Source organism: Panthera tigris, chromosome E1 (assembly GCF_018350195.1).
Source record: "Panthera tigris isolate Pti1 chromosome E1, P.tigris_Pti1_mat1.1, whole genome shotgun sequence".
NCBI classification, from domain to species: domain Eukaryota; kingdom Metazoa; phylum Chordata; class Mammalia; order Carnivora; family Felidae; genus Panthera; species Panthera tigris.
In genome coordinates, this window is record NC_056673.1 from 17728667 (window position 1) to 17745031 (window position 16365).

General features: G+C 50.3%; 2 protein-coding genes across 4 annotated transcripts in view; one reads left to right on the forward strand and one right to left on the reverse strand.

The window, feature by feature from the left end:
- Positions 1-8171: 8171 nt before the first annotated feature.
- On the reverse strand, positions 8172-12448 carry ERAL1 (Era like 12S mitochondrial rRNA chaperone 1). 2 transcript variants are annotated; one of them, XM_042965650.1, is made up of 10 exons: positions 12158-12448; positions 10726-10853; positions 10543-10620; positions 10100-10146; positions 9885-9946; positions 9604-9716; positions 9264-9512; positions 8971-9120; positions 8770-8850; positions 8172-8652 (listed from the first exon to the last, which is right to left on the reverse strand). In XM_042965650.1, the coding sequence occupies exons 1-10, from the start codon at positions 12438-12440 to the stop codon at positions 8533-8535; spliced, it is 1311 nt and encodes a 436-aa protein (XP_042821584.1). In that variant the 5' UTR covers positions 12441-12448; the 3' UTR covers positions 8172-8532. The 2 variants fall into 2 exon arrangements, with proteins under 2 accessions (XP_042821584.1, XP_007076125.1); XM_007076063.3 differs by having other exon boundaries at positions 8172-8655.
- FAM222B (family with sequence similarity 222 member B) overlaps positions 12360-16365 on the forward strand; it is an 82473-nt gene continuing 78467 nt past the window's right edge. For both annotated transcript variants that reach the window (XM_042965647.1, XM_042965648.1), the window contains exon 1: positions 12360-13146. The gene's annotated coding sequence lies outside the window, so the exon portion shown is untranslated. The remainder of the gene's footprint in view (positions 13147-16365) is intronic.

A 16365-nucleotide genomic window follows, 5' to 3' on the forward strand; every position in this document is an offset into this window, starting at 1 on the left:
GCTCTCTATTTTATCAAACGAGGAAACTGAGGAGCATGGGAGGGAAGGAATTTGCCCAAGTCACACAGTGTCTGTGCCAGAAGCAGGACTGGAAGCCAGACTCCCAGACTCCACACTCCTGCTCTTTTCATTCCTTGCCGCTGACCTTCAGGAAAGGGAGGCCTGGCTGGCTGCAGTAGGGCCTAACTAGGAGTTGATCCTGGCTAGCCCTAGTGTCAGGGACAGTGGCTGGCCTGAGGAGATGAACAGAGCGGCCTAGGGAAAGGCAGCCAGCAGGAAAACAGGCAGGGGCCTTGCTGAAAGGGGTTTGAAGGATGCTGGAGAGGAGGAAGGGGCCGGGATGTAGGGGTGGAAGGAGAGGGGTGATGCATTCGCATCTGCCCTGAAGCCGGTGGACCCTAAGAGTGGAGCCAGGCCTCCATCCTCAGAGCCGGGAACCAGCCTTGGGAAGGGAGAGTAAAAAGTATAGGGCCTTTGGTGTAAGCCCTTAGAGACCTGCCCAGGCTGTCCCTCCTTACCTAAGGCTGCCACATACCCAGGATGGGCAGAAGAGGGCCCAGTATGGAGACTGGGCTCCTGGAGGACACAGGTGATGCTGTTCCCTACGCCCTTGTGCTCATGACTTCAGCCTTGGGAACCGGATACAGGGGCACAGGGCCCACCCCCTTCCCCGCTATTCCTAGTCCCTGGGCCTGAGGGCCCAGCACAGAGGGGGTTAAGGGCCCTGGAACCTTTGCCTGGAGGAGGGGGCGGGGGGAGGGGGGCGTGGGGAACTGTCATGAGGAGCCTCGTCTGGCCTGATAATCCAGGCTGCCTATCTCTTCCACAGCAGCTGTGAGGCAGACAGGTTGTCCTGGTGGGGAGGGAGGGAAATAAGGGTCTGGCTGATGGCGGGAAGGATTTGAGGAGGGAGGGACATCCAGGCTCCCTGGTGATCTTTTCCCATCCAATAGCTACCTTCATGACTGTGCCTGCAGACTGGAGGTCGTGGCCCGAGTCTGGACATGGGGGTTCCCACTGACCCAGAGAATAGGAAGTGGGAGCTGGTGAACAGACTTAGGGAGGTGTTGATTGGAAAGTTTCTATTTCTGACTCACTATGTGCTTGGGCAGGTGTGCAGGGGTGCAGTATCGTGTGCGTCCGTAGAGGTGTCTGAGTGAGCGCACGTGCCCACGGGTACATGCCCCTTTAAGGGGGCAGGCGAGTGGGGAAAGCTCACTGCAAAGCCAGAAGAGAAGGAACCTGGCATTTGTTGAGCCCCTGTCATATGTGAGCCAGGCTCTTAGAAATTTTCACCTCTCCTGTCGCATTTCATCGACACAACAACGAGGAAAAGAAAACATTTTAAGCCCATTTATCTGATAAGGAATTCAAGGCTCCAAGAGCAGGGCAAGGGCCCAGGCACACCTAGCAGGTAGTGACGGGAGTCCAGGGTCTGACAAATCCAGAGCTAAGCTTTTCCCTTTTGGCTCTGAGCCCATCCTGGGCAGGTGGTCTGGAAGAAAAGCAACAGGTTCTCGCTCAAGCCAAGGATGATGTGTGATTTCAGGGCCTGTGAGCTCCACGCAAAGGCCTGGCTCACAAGCTGTAGGAGTCAGAAGAAAGAGGATTATTGCTGGGTTGGACCTGCCCAGGAAGAGGCTTACAAAGGGGTTGCACGTGGGGGGCCTGGCTGGTAGAGCCAGTCGGTAGAGCACTAGAGCACGTGACTCTTGATCCCGGGGTGGTGAGTTCAAGCCCCACACTGGGTGTCGAGTTTATTTAAAAATAAGTTAGGGGCACCTGGGTGGCTCAGTCGGTTGAGCGTCCGACTTCAGCTCAGGTCACGATCTCGTGGTCCTTGAGTTCGAGCCCCGCGTCGGGCTCTGGGCTAATGGCTGATGGGGGGGTGGCTTCCTACACGTTCTTTCACTGCATCTTCCCAAGGATCTTGTGAGGTAGGGATTATTGTCATCCCCATTTTATTTTATTTTTAATGTTTATTTATTTTGGGGAGAGAGAGAAAGTGTGCGCCTGTGGGGGAGGGGCAGAGAGCGAGACCGATCTGAAGCAGGCTCTGCTCTGGCAGCAGAGAGGCTGATGCGGGGCTCAGATTCACGAACTGTGAGGTCACGACCGGAGCGGAAGTCGGATGCTTAACCGACTGAGCCACCCAGGCGCCCCGGTCATCCCCCATTTCAGAGATGAGGAGACCAAGACGCAGGGAGACGAAGCAAAATGCTCAGAAAGACATTACTGGTAAGTGGCAAAACTCAGGTCTGATTCCGTTGACTTTGAAACTCAAAAAGGCCCCACAGACACCCGCACAAAATCAACCTCATTTGTAGCAAGTTTGTGCACAGAGCGCAGAGTCTGGAGTCTAGAGAGTAGTTGTAGTCCTGCCTCATCTCCCAATTTACTGTATCACTCAGGCCTGGGCGGCTCAGTTGGTTAAGTGTTCGGCTCAGGTCATGATCCCAGGGTGGTGGGATCGAGCCCCTCATCCGGCTCTGTGCTGAGCATGGAGCCTGCTTAAGATTCTCTTTCTCTCCCTCTCTTTCCCTCTGCTCTTCTCCACTCCCTCACGCTCTAAAATAAAATAATACAAAATAAAATCTTAAAAACAAATAAAATTGGGGGCACCTGGGCGGCTCCGTCAGGTGAGAGTCTGACTTTGGTTCAGGTCATGATCTCACGGTTTTTGTGAGTTCAAGCCCCGCATAGAGGTCTCTGCTGTCAAAGCAGAGCCTGCTTCCGATCATCTGTCTCCCTCTCTCTCTGCCCCTCACCCATGTTGTCTCTCTCTCTCTCTCAAAAAATAAACGTTAAAAAAAATTTGGGTGCCTGGCTGGCTCAGTCGGTTAAGCATCCGACTCTTGATTTGGGCTCAGGTCATGATCTCACGGTTCCTGAGTTCGAGCCCTGCATCGGTCCCCTCGCTGATAGCATGGAGCCTGCTTGGGATTCTCTCTCTCTGCACCTTCCCCTGCTCATGTTCTCTCCCTCTCTCAAAATAAATAAACTTGGGAAAAAAGTAATTTTACTAGCTGAATCTATTTTTTTAAGTATGCGTGCTGTGTATCTCTGTGTGTATATGTCTCTGTATATGTGGGCGTTACATACGTGTGCTGTGCACATGTGTGTCTGCGTGTCTGTGGGTTTCTGCTGCTGCCTTCCTGTTTTTCCTAGGGTCATGGGTTCCCAGATGCTGAGAGGTAGAGGAACCCTGAGGCTTTGGGGGTGATTTTCTCCCCTTCTCTGGGCCTCAGTTTCCTCTCCTACAGAAATGGATTACTTGAATTCCATGATTTCAAAGGATTCTTGCAGATCTGACCATCCTTAACTTTGTTATTCACCATATGGTCTAAGGACTTCATCCAGAGAAGGTCAGAATAAAAAAGTCAAGGGCTTGACGCTACTGTGGCAGGGATTGGAATGAGACAGGAGAAGGCAAAGTTCCCAGACCAGTCCACATTGGCCTCAGGAAAGTCGTGCTTCTTGATCTGAAGCAAAAGCTCTTAGAATGCAAGACCACGTCCAAGGACCTGGATTGTGCCCTCCATCGCCATGCTGGCCAGGGAAGGGGAAGCGTCTCCATGTGACTTGCAGAAAGGAGGCAGAGGGATGGAAGGGCAGCTATCCAGGAGACAGCTCTGGGTGGGCAGTGTCCTCAGGTCCTACTGTGGTCCCTGCAGGCTCCTGATAAGCAGAGGCCTCCACCCTGATAGCCCCGAGTCTGCTTATCAGGGTCCCCAGACTACCCCACCCAGGCTCAGACTGTGTTTCAGCCCACACCCTGATGACAGCACCCTCCACCCCAGCCAGGGCCACAGCCACAGGATCTCTGGTTGGCTGAGATATCTCTCTTTTCTACCTCCAGGACCCTGGTTTCTGCCCATGTTCACCCTTGGTCTTGGGACTAAGCAGGGACTAGGCAGAAGCCTAAGCAATGAGTGGCGTAAATCTTGGCCTTGGTGCGTGAAGCCTTATTGTCTGTGGGGTCTCCGAGTAGAGGTGGCGTGGCAGCAGGAGTCACAGGACAGGAAAGGGGGCAAGGAGCAGACATAGCGATAATTTCTCACCTGGACAGAGTGCCTGGGTTTGTAAAGGTTCTTCAGCTATATTTCTCAATTCTTACAACTCGGTGAGCTATGTGTTGCCACCAGAGTCCAGGGAAGTGGCACTCTGCCCCTAGTTACGCAGCTAGTGAGTGCGACAGAGGAAAGAAGGAGGGAAGGAACCGGACACTGGCTGCACAGGTGCTAGGTCAGATCTGGGAGTTTGAGATGAGCACTCACAGCATCCTTGTAACCACCATGTGAGATAGATGTGGCCCACTCCCACTTTACACATGTGGGAACTAAGCTGAGAGCACTCCGTCCAGAGTCACAGAGCTGGATGCAGTGGACTTGGGACTGTCACTCAGGGCCTGTTATTTCTTTTCAAGTTTATTTATTTGAGAGAGAGACAGAGACAGAGACAGAGACTCCACTGTCAGCGTGGAGTCCAACTCGGTACTCAGACCCATGAACCGTGAGATTATGACCTGAGCCAAAGCCAAGAGCCAGATGCTTAACCGACTGAGCCACTCAGGCGCCCCTGGGCCTGTTATTTTTAAACCTGGGCTCTCTCAAGGGCCTCAAGCAGCTTTTAAGAATATTCTATGAGGGCCACCCGGCTGGCTCAGTCAGTAGTGTGTGTGACTTGTGATCTTGGGGTTGTAAGTTCGAGCCCCATGCTGGGTGTAGAAATTACTTAAAAATAATAAAATTGAAATTAAAAATTAAAAAAGAATGTTCCACGAACTTTCGGATGTTCACCCACCCCTGCTGTTGCTCATCACTTGCGGCCTTCGGTGAGCCCCTGTGGGGAGGAGGTGAGATGGGAACTAGCTTGAGTCCCTCCTGGGGGCAGCACTAGCCTCATGCTAAGTGCTTTGCCAGCGGCTAGTCACCCAGCTCACAGCTCGGGACTGAGGACCGTGCTTATTGCTGTGGACAGAACACGAAGGGTCTGACAGAGAAGGCTCGCCTGGGAGTTACAGCTTTGTCTGCCGGTCTCCCCAGGCCAAAGTTTCTCTCCTCCCCCACATCACGCTGAGCTTAGCTCCATGTCAGACATTTGACACGCATGTTTATTTATTAGCCACTACTCCGTGGTGGAGATACGTTGGCGAACAAACCAGGCTCTCATGATGATTTGCTAAAGTGAATAATCACACAAATAAATGAGCCCATAACAGGGAGAGTTAACTAGCCAGGGAAGACTTCCCTGCAGAGGTGATACTTACAGATGAAGAGGGAATAGGAGTTAGACAAGAAAGGAGGGAAGGTTATGCCAAACAGGGAAGAGCAGGGAGCCTGGCTGCCTCCATCGGTGGAGCAGGCAACTCTTGATTTTGGGGCTGTAAGTTCGAGTCCCATGGTAGGTATAGAGGTTACTTTAAAAAAAAATAAAATATTGGGGCACCTGGGTGGCTCAGTCGGTTAAGTGTCTGACTCTTGACCTTGGCTCAGGTTAACATCTCACGGTTCGTGAGATCGAGCCCCATGTCGGGCTCCATGCTGATCGCATGGAGCCTGCTTGGGATTCTCTCTCTCTCTCTCTCTCTCTCTCTCTCTGCCCATCCCCCCCAAAGATAAACTTTAAAAAAATATTTTTGGGGGGAGAAAGAGAGAGTGAGAGAGAGCGCATGAGCAGGGGAGGGGCAGAGAGAGGGGGACAGAGGATCGGAAGCAGGGTCTGCACTGACAGACTGACAGCAGCAAGCCTGATGTGGGACTCAAACTCATGAACCGCAAGATCATGACTTGAGCAGAAGTTGGACGCTCAACCAACCGAGCTACCCAGGCACCCCTAAAAAATCTTAAAAAAAAACCCAGAACAAAATAAAACAAAAAAACAGAGGGAAGAGCACGTGCCAACATTCTGTGACAGCAGGAAGCACGACACCTCCAAGGAACTAAAGGGTTTGGTCTCTCCTCCCATACCCCATCCTGGCCGCATCTGCCCCTGCAGAGGAGGGTATAACTACATCCCAGCATACAGACCAGACTGTCTAGGATGGGGGCTAGGGGGGAGCAGAGAAGCAGATATGTCCTCCAGTATGGGGTCTAAAATAACAGAGACCCTGCTTGAGGGAAGGCTCTACTCCAGGAGTCTCGCCTTCCCCAGAGGCGAGAGAACCGAATACTGCCAGGCTCTCACTGAGTCTTGAGCTCTCAACAGGCCCCTACCCATTCTCTCTCTTTTTGAAAAAAATTCTTTTAAGTTTATTATTAAAAAAATTTTTTTAATGTTTATTTATTTTTGTGGAAGAGAGAGAGACAGAGCACAAGCAGGGAAGGGGCAGAGAGGGAGACACAGAATCCGAAGCAGGCTCCAGGCTCTGAGCTGTCAGCACAGAGCTCGATGTGGGGCTCGAACCCATGAACTGTGAGATCATGACTTGAGCTGAAGTTGGATGCTCAAACGACTGAACCACCCAGGCGCCCCTAAGTTTATTGATTTTGAGAGAGACACAGTGAGTGGGGGAGGGGCAGAGAGAGAGAGGGGGACAGCAGATCTGAAGCAGGCTCTGAGATGACAGCAGAGAGCCAAACTCGGGGCTCGAACTTGAGAACTTCAAGATCGTGACCTGAGCCGAAGTCGGATGCTCAACCGACTGAACCACCCAGGTGCCCAGGCCTCTACCCATTCTCATGCTGGCTCTCAGAAGAGCTTGGAATTCACCTGCCCTCAAATCACCAGCAGAGCCCCACCCTGCCCCCCGCCCCCACACCCAGGAAAGCTTGCCATGGCAGAGGTGGGCAAGAGGTCTGACTGCCTGAGTCTAGTCTCCTTGAGCTCAACATAAATATAGGCAGGGGCCCAGGAACTGAAATTTAAGCCAGAGCTTTTCCCAAGAATTCAGAGATCCAGCTGTCAGGACCCTCCCTGCTTTACAGAGGTTCAACTAACATTCCCACTACCACCACTGCTGCTGCCACTGTCATGGTCAACAACAGCCTCCACCAGGGATGGGGGGGGGGGGGAGGTCTGTTCTCCCTCTGCCCAGGCCCAGCAGATAGATGACCAACTTCATTGGGGATAGGAGCGAAGCGCAGATCCTAACCTTAGCAAGGATACTAGAAAGGGCCTAATAGGGAGAGGGGATAGAGACCCTTGTTCCAAGGGGTCCAGCAGGGAAAGGGTTAAGAGGAGGGGCTCTCTAGAACCCGGGAAAGTGCCCCACCCAGGGGAGGGGCCAGTGGATTAAAAAGCAAGCAGTTTGCGCCCGAGAGGCAAGGACAGGGCCTCCCTGCCTCTAAAGGCCTCCACAGTCTGCAGTTCCAGCTCCAGGTAAGTGCCCTCTCCTGGGCCTGCTTGTTGGTGTGACCACAGGGAAGCTTCTGCCTCATTACATCATCTCTGGTTTATTTAATTCTGGTGCTGGGTCCCCGAGGAGATCTCAACAGACCTGAGCTTTACAGGGTTCTCCAGGCCAGTCCCCTTGCCTATGCAACTTGGGCCGCCCTTGACCACAGTATCAAGGGGTTGCTGGCTCAGGAGCTATGGACCAGGGAGGGGGGAGATCTGGGTGTCTAGCACTGGCCTATCCTGCTCTGCCCTCGGCCCCTGGCTCTCCCTGCCACAGTCCCCTGTGCCTGCTGCAGGATCCTGGCTGGGATATCATCATATACTGTAAGTTTGCGATGAGATACTACAGTATAGATGATGTACTAGTCCGGGTACCCCCAGCTCTGGAGCCAGACGAGGAGGGCAGGGGATGCTGCAAACCCACGGGGCTCGCCGCTCAGCCTATCACAGCCTGCTGACCGCCAAGACACTTGGGAATGGCGAGGAAACCGTTACCATTACTGAGTTTAGTAATGGTAACGGTTCTCTTGCTGCACCCAGAAAACATGCCAAGAAGAGAGCTCAGGACCCCGGAGTGGAACACTGGAAGGGAGGGAGACTCCAGCTCAGACAACGGGGTGGGGGTGAAGGAACGGGTTAAGTTTTCTCTTTCTTATTCTAAAGAAATAAAGATGAGAACCAGTATGCTTGTCTTTCAACTTTATTGGAATTCGAGACTAGGGGGAGGGATGGGGCGAGAGGCACTATCTCACTTAAGACCCATAAGTCCTTACACATGGTTTCAAGGTAGAGGAACTGAGGGGATAAGGAAAAAAAAAAAAAAAAAAAAAAAAAAAAAAAAAAAAAAAAAAAAAAAAAAAAAAACCCTCTCTGCTAACAAATGGCACCTGAGAGAGAAACTCTGGGTTCATTGCCAGCTGGAAGCAGTGTGGTATTGTTCCCACCAAGGAACCAACTTCTAGACCTAAGCAGCGGAGGCCCGAGGCAGAGGAACTACCTGAGAAATGAGCTAAGGTCGGTTCCTTCCTTCAATGGGAAAAATGGCCAGGCAGGGGCTGTGCAGACTCAAGCAAGGTCAAGTTAGTCAGGAAGTGTCCATGCCCCTTACCAGTCCCTGCAGGGTCTGAGCAGGAACCATTCTGATCAGTGGCTCCTGCCAGCAGCTTTGATGCGTTGGGAGAGGGAGCAGAGTGGTCACTTGAGAAGCTTCACAGAGAGGCGGAGCCGAACATCGCAGAGGAAGATGTCCATGAGGTCGCGGCCCACCTCCTGTGCAATCTGGGAGATCAAGTGCCCCTTTGGACCAATGAGGATCTTCTGAGGGAGGAGCAAAAGAGAGGGCCATGAGGCTGCTCTCGGGGCTCTAAGTGCTAGAGGAGAACCCCTGCTTAATAGACCCCTAGTCCCTTCTCCAAGCTTAATCCAGCTTACCACATGAGATTCTTTGGGCACCAGAAGCTTCTGTTCGATCACCAGCTCCCCGCTTGGCCCTTCCTCCCACACCACTGTCCTCTGCACAGGGAGATACCATGATTAGTCAGACAGGCCTATACCCCTATCTCTCTGGGCCCCAGATAGCCTATTCTGGGTATGTGGCTGAAGAGCCCCTAGACCCCTTCATTGTGCCTGCACCTGCTGCACATTGTAGGGTATCTCCTGGGGCAGGTGCTCTAGTAGCTTCTCTCGGATGGTGTTGGCACAGATCTCCTCAGGTGTCTGGCTGGTGAGGACTCCGCTGTGGAACTCCCAGGGTCCTGGCCGGGCCTGTGCCAGGAGGTACTGCTGTGGGTACAGAGAGGGTACGTGGGGCAGCTCAGTCCCAACCAAGACTTTCCTACCTACTCACTCTTACTTCCGGGAGGAACTGTGAGGCTTGTCTTCATATGTGGAAATCAAAGGACAGGCTATGGCCAAGGCCAACTGACCTTTAGTATTTTCACATCTTCCTGGCTTAGGGCAGACAACATGAAGATCTCCTGGAAGTGGGGCCAGCCAATCTTCTGAGGGCCTCCCACAGACTGTGTGTTTGGGCCCTTAGCTGCGGGGCCCGGGCGATGAGTGCCGGCCTGTGAGCGAACAGCCTCCCTCATCTTGAGTTTCTTGCCATTGACCACACCTTCAGTGAGGGCTGCTGTGAGCTCCAGGAGAATGGACTTCTGCTTCAGGCAATCTACCTGGGCATGGGGGATGGGCAGAGGGTGGGGAGGTAGTGAGATGGGCACCTGGGAGGAAAGTAGACCCCTCCTTCAGGTAGGTGGTGCTCACCTTGTTCATGACAAGGATGCTAGGGACTTGGGAGAACTGGGTCAGGCACTGGAGCACTTGGGGGCTGAGCTGGTTCCGAGTCCACTTGTCTGAGACGTCCACAAGAACCACAACTGGAAGTTGGCAGGTGGGGAGGAGGACAAAGATATGACCACTCTTTCTTCACCCCCCAAAAAGATCCATGATATGGGCTCTGGCCAACCCCCATCCCCCAAACTACCAGGAATGAGAGAGGCCATGACCATGTAAATTGGGCTTCAGATTCCCATCATGAGTCTAACCCATATCAGCAGATTCCATGCTCTTCCACGGATCTTCCAACAAAGAAAGCTCCAGATGGTGCCTGAGGGACAAACATAGGTCAGGAAGGGTTTTATGACTGATGTACTCCTGAGGAGGAAGAGGGTATAAGGGGGTTTTCCAGTCCCTATGACAGAATCTCCCCACCCTCTCCTCAACACCTTTCCCTCTACATACCCATTTCCACAGCTATTACCTTTTCTGTTTAACAGGGCTGATGAGACCTGGTGTGTCAAGTAGAATCTAAAATCAGGAAAGAGAGATGCCCAGCCCCCCAGATGGAACACTTATGACTGGTGAGCGAGAGAAAGGCCATCCTTGATGTCAGGAGCCTGCCCCCATTCTTGGCCAAGCTGACTTTAGATTTTCACCCTCCAGGTTTGTTGTGGTTCTAGATGGGATCCAAGAGAAAGATGATGACTGTGAATATGTAGAAGATTAGAAAGGAGTGAAGAGGGAATGAGATCTTTCTGACTAGATGCCAGAGATGGAAGGTAGAGAGAGAACTGCATGAGGCCTAATGGCCCTTCCCTCAGAGAAATGAACCTAAACATCATTTTCTTCATGTCTAACTGTAAGGGGGACCCTCTTAGGTTCACCCTCTGTCCTATTTGCTGGACTCCCTTTGCAGGTACCCACCACCTGAGCTTCCTTCTCTGTGATGATCCCCAGAGCTTGGCAACGAGTGGTGTGCACCTTCTTGGAGACAGGGAACACCTGCCAGAAACAAAGAAGTCCCAAGTGAAATCCCAGATTCCTCTAGAACAATCCATAAACAGAAAAGAAGTGAGAGATGAAAAGGGGGTTAAAGATTGAGCATACTTTTCGGCCCAGCAGCTGGTTGGAGAGTGTTGACTTCCCTGCATTCGGAGCACCCAGGAGGACCACTCGTAGGACCCGGGGGTTCTCGGGCATATCAGGACGATGGACCAAGAGGAGATCCTGTTCATCTGTGTGGGGGGGGGGGGGTAGGAGGGGAGTGAGAGGTAATGCAATATGGATCCTGTCAGGTACTCAGTCCTACCCACCCACAGAGGAAGTAAGGAATATAAGATTAGTGTACCATGTTGAAGCTGAGACCTGGCTTTGAGATTTAGTTTGCCCGTTAATTTGTTTATGTAATTTTATTAAGTTCTCTAACTTCTCTAAGCCCCTTAGTTTTCTCACATGTAAAATGGAGATAATATTAAACAACACCTACTTTTATAACCTTCTTTTCATGGGGCACCTGGGTGGTTCAGTCAGTTAAGCGCCCGACTCTTGGTTTCAGCTCATGATCTCACAGTTCGTGAGTTCAAGCCCTGTCAGGCTCTACAGTGACAGTGCAAAGCCTGCTTGGGATTCTTTCTCTCTCCTTTCTCTGTCCCTCCCCTGCTTGCTCTCTCTCTCAAAATAAATAAACATTAGAAAAAAAAAAAAACCAACTTTGGGGCACCTGGGTGGCTGTCAGTTAAGCATTTGACTCTTGATTTTGGTTCAGGACATGATCTCACCGTTTGTGAGTTCAAGTCCAGCATCGGGCTCTGCACGGACGGCATGGAGCCTGCTTAGGTTTCTGTCTCCCTCTTTCTCAAAATAAATAGATAAACTTAAAAAAAAAAATCACCTTCTTTTGGCAATTGTGTAAAAACAATCAGCACGATGCCTGGCACTTAATATTCAACTACTGTGTGGAACTGTACTGTAGTTGTGCCTGGTAAATCTATGTACATGTATGAAAGTACATCTAGATCAGATAAAGCGAGAAATCCCTCCAGCTCTGACAGTCTCACCTTATTAAGGGTGTTATGAAGGCTCTGCAAGCTTTCTCAGGATTTCTAAGTAGGAGTCCCTTATGCATTACAATTACCAGTTTTTGTATCCAGACTCCCCACCAGACTGTAGTCTATGCTACTTGAAGATCAGAGAGTGCTGTTTCCTGGGTATAACTCAGTCTCTTGACAAGTAGATGGGCACTAATAGGATCGAGTTTGCTTCCCAAATCCGGGCAGAGAGCCACACTTGTGCTTTGCCCATGGCCCTGCAATCTCCTGCTTTTTGTAAGCGTCTCTGATTGTGATCCTCTGGCTCCAAAAATTTTAGAACCTGGTATTTCTCTCCTGTGAGATCCTTCACGGCTCGCCTCTCTTTGGGGACCTCGAGATCGTTTTCCATAATATAAGACCAAAGATGATATCCCTAGAGAGTTTCCCTGACCCGGAACTTTAAATGCTAAAACTGTGACAGTCCGGGACAAGCTATCTGGGCCCTTTACCTCTGTGTATGGACACGGCGGGAGGATGAGAAGTCAACGAACTGTCTGGCTGAGAGAGTCCGAGGAAGCGGTCCAAGGCTGAGCTCTGGCCATAACGGCGAGAGGCGGAGGCCAGACGGGGACCAGAGAAGGCGGCGCCCGCGAAACAAGACACGCACCTCCGCTGACAGTCCAAGAGCGAGGAGAGGCCGGTCACCCACCCCCTCGCGGCGTCTGGGCCCAACTGCCGGACCCCTAACACCGCCCGAAAGAACATAGCAGCGCGCCGCCCGGGAGCAACCATTACAGCCGCAAGGCACTCCGGGAACTGGCCAGAAACGCACCTAAGATTGAATAGAGCAGTGGAAAAGCGAGCACGAGAGAGCTAGATGGGCCCAGAGAGCGGAGACGCACGGGATGCTGGAGGTGGGATGAAGGAGAAACTGCTTTGGAGACTGACCGAGGCTAAGGAAAATCTGTATTTAGAATTTGTGTAAACATGATGATTGTTTTGGACTCCTATACACAGCCTGCTTTCTTCTCCTGCCAAAGTTTTGTAAAAGGTTCTTCTAGCCCTGCCTCCTGGGCGACTACATCTCCCATGAGGCCTAGAGGCAGAAATCGTTCTCTTAGCGCAAAACTTATCGCGGCTGGAGAAACTGACGCGTCTAAGGAGAAAAGGTCGTGGAAGCCGGAGCGGGTGCTGTTCCGCTGTCCCCCTAAGGGCCTTTTTAGTTTTCTCTAGCCTCAGGCTTGCAGGATCCTCTCCCAGTGCCACCCCTGGCTTGGTCTAGCGGTCGGCAGCGGCCTCCATTGCCACCCAAGGAGTAGTCAGTCCGTAGGTCTGTGTTTCCGAGGAGCAGCAGACGCGATTTCCCTTCTGTAAACCTCCATAACTATCTCATCTCAGAGACCATTCCTTTCTGGAGAAAAAACAGAGGGTCTGTAAAGGGAGAAGCTGCTCAGACACCTACAATTCCCCAGACTGACTCAGCGGCCTGCAAAACTTGGTATATCTTAGCTGTTTGTGGCCTTAAGCCTTATTCATCCTTTGAAGCCTCTGGATTAAACTCTTGAAATTGAAGAGAGAGAGAGAGAGAGAGATGTTGGCGGGGATTGGGGGAATGGGGATTTACTCAGCATATGCTATGTACAGGCCATGTCCAGGTGCTGGGGATACATGAATGAAGAAAATGGACAAAAGCTTCTTATCACAGGACTTGTGTCCTGGGGACTGTGGTGGGAGGGTGGTGAGGGAGAGAGAGAGAGACATTTGTTAGTGACCTGACAGGAACTGTTCAGTATCGTGGTCTGGGTGAAAACCTAAATAGAGTGTATTTAAGAGAGAATGAGAGGTGGGGGCCCCTGGCTGGCTTAGTAAGTAGAGTGTGTGGCTCTTGGTATCGGGCTTGTGAGTTTGAACCCCAGGTTGGGTTGGGCCAGAGTTTTATTTATTTCTTTAATGTTTATTTATTTACTATTTTTGAGAGAGAGAGTGTGTGTGAGCAAGAGTGGGGGAAGGGTAAAGAGGCGTGGGGAGCGAGAATCCTAAGCAGGCTCCATGTTGTCCGTGCAGAGCCTGATGCGGTGCTCGAACTCACAAATTGTGAGATCATGACCTAAGCTGAAATCAAGCTTCCCGATGGTTAACGGATGCTTAACTGACTGAGCCACCCAGGCACCCCAGGCTGTAGAGCTTTAAAAAAAAAGATATAAAATCTTTCTGGGGGAGCAGAGCAAAAGGGAATGGTAATAGAAAGGGGGGAGAGAGAAGTGAAGTTAAAGGCTTTTCTTTTTTTTTAAACAATTTTTTTTTTTAACATTTGTTCATTTTTGAGAGACAGAGCATGAGCAGGGAGGGAGCAGAGAGAGAGGGAGACATAGAATCCGAAGCAGGCTCCAGGCTCTGAGCTGTCAGCACAGAGCCCAACTGCCTGCCTGCCTGCCTGCCCCTGCAGGGCTCGAATCCACAAACCGAATCCACAAACCGTGAGATCATGACCTGAGGGGAACTCAGATGCTTAACAGACTGAGCCACCCAGGCACCCCTAAGGCTTTTCTTTTTTAAGATCAGAGATTTTTTGTTTGCTCATGGCATTGACAAGGTAGAGAGGAGAAAATTGATGATATAAGACAGAAAGGAGAGGATTGTTGGGAGGATGGTGGAAACCAAATGACTGGGCTGCTCTTTTGGGAATGGCAGTGGAGTGTCCAGAGAAGCCCTGAGTGACACAGGATTGACAGAGACTGGGCAGCCAAAAGCACTGGTGGTTTGCAAATGGCGCCAGGCTCCAGCTTTCAGGCTGCCTGCTCTGTTAGTGGAAGAAATAACCTTTCTGGAACACGATATTCTGGATGTTCTTTGGGCACCCATATGCCCAAAGAACAAAATATCACTAAATATAGGACAGCTGGCAATCAGAAAAATATGAATATTCTTTCATCAACAATAAGGTGAAATTCAACTGCAATTTCAACTGTAATTAGGGTGAAGGGCAACTTCAGGTTAAGCAGTGGTTGAAGAGTTTAATTAAATAAATGCAAAATCACCCAAAGAACACATACTAAGTACTACAGCACTGGCAACAGATAACACCTTGAAAGAATCCCTGGGCTATCATGAAAACATAGAGGAAATATGTCAGTCAAAGTGCCTCATTAATTCTCTTCTTTCCCGGGGATTTTCCCTCAAAGGATATTGCGGGGGAATTTTGTATTTTGTGAGATTAGGAGAGAGGTTAATCAGATGAAACAGACTGCCTAGGTTCATATGTCAGCTTGCCACTTATCAGCTGTATGAATTTGGACAAGTTATTTCAACTCTCCAAGCATCAGTTTCATCATCTGTACAATGAAGAAAATAATAACAAACACATCTTCCTAATATCATGTGTTCATTTGAGTCTAGGATTTGGAACAATGTAGGATTTAGAAAAGTGTAGGCTCTCAATAAATGTCCTTATCTTAAGGCTAATTGTTTTACCCCTTCTGGCACCTTGTTACATGAATTATTCTCTTTTCTATATAGACAGTTCCTCTCTGTACTATATTCCTCTCATCAGCATTTAAAATTTTTTTAATGTTTATTTTTATTTTTGAGACAGAGAGAGACAGAGCATGAGCAGGGAAGGGGCAGAGAGAAAGAGAGACACAGAATCTGAAGCAGGCTCCAGGCTCTGAGCTGTCAGCAGAGAGCCAGACGCGGGGCTTGAACTTATCAACTGCAACATCATGACTTGAGCCAAACAAAGTCAGACGCTCAACCGACTGAGCCACCCAGGCACCACTCCTCTCATCAGCATTTATTTTTAAAATGCTTAATCTCGGGGCGCCTGGGTGGCTCAGTCGGTTAAGCATCCGACTTCAGCTCAGGTCACGATCTCGCGGTCCGCGAGTTCGAGCCCCGCGTCGGGCTCTAGGCTGATGGCTCAGAGCCTGGAGCCTGCTTCCGATTCTGTGTCTCCTTCTCTCTCTGCCCCTCCCCGGTTCATGCTGTGTCTCTCTCTGTCTCAAAAATAAATAAACGTTAAAAAAAATTAAAAAAAATAAATATTAAAATGCTTAGTCTCAAAATAAATAAGTAAAAATAAAATAAAATGCTTAATCTCAGGTGCCTGAATGGCTCAGTTAGTTGAGCATCTGACTTTGGCTCAGGTCATGATCTCATGGTTCATGAGTTTGAGCCCTGCATCAGTCTCTGCACTGATGACAGCGGGAGCCTGCTTGGAATATTCTCTCTCTCTCTCTCTCTCTCTCTCTCGGAATATTCTCTCTCTCTCTCTCTCTCTCTCTCTCTCTCTCTCTCCCTTTCTCTCTCTCTCTGCCCCTCCCCTGCTCGCACTCTTTTTCTCTCTCAAAAGCAAATAAACATTTAAAAATGCCTAATCTCTTCCATTTGAAAAGCAAAAGCCCCAAACTCCCCTGATCTGGAAGTCCTTTTCTAACTAGGTGTCATTGTATGTTTCTCACTAAGATAATACAGTGAAGATGGTGGAAAGACACAGATGGATTTTAGAGATTTAAGGAGATAGCAATTGAAGGATGTGATTAAAACCCCTCAATGGCTTCCTATTACAACTAGATTCATCCAATGTCCTTGCATACATTGAGCCCTGCTTCTACTCTCAAGGCTGCCAGCACATTAGCTTTCTTTCCATCTTTTGAATATACCAAGCTCATTTCTGCCTCAGGGCCTTTATATCTGCTACTCCTGCCTTCTCTGTTCTTCC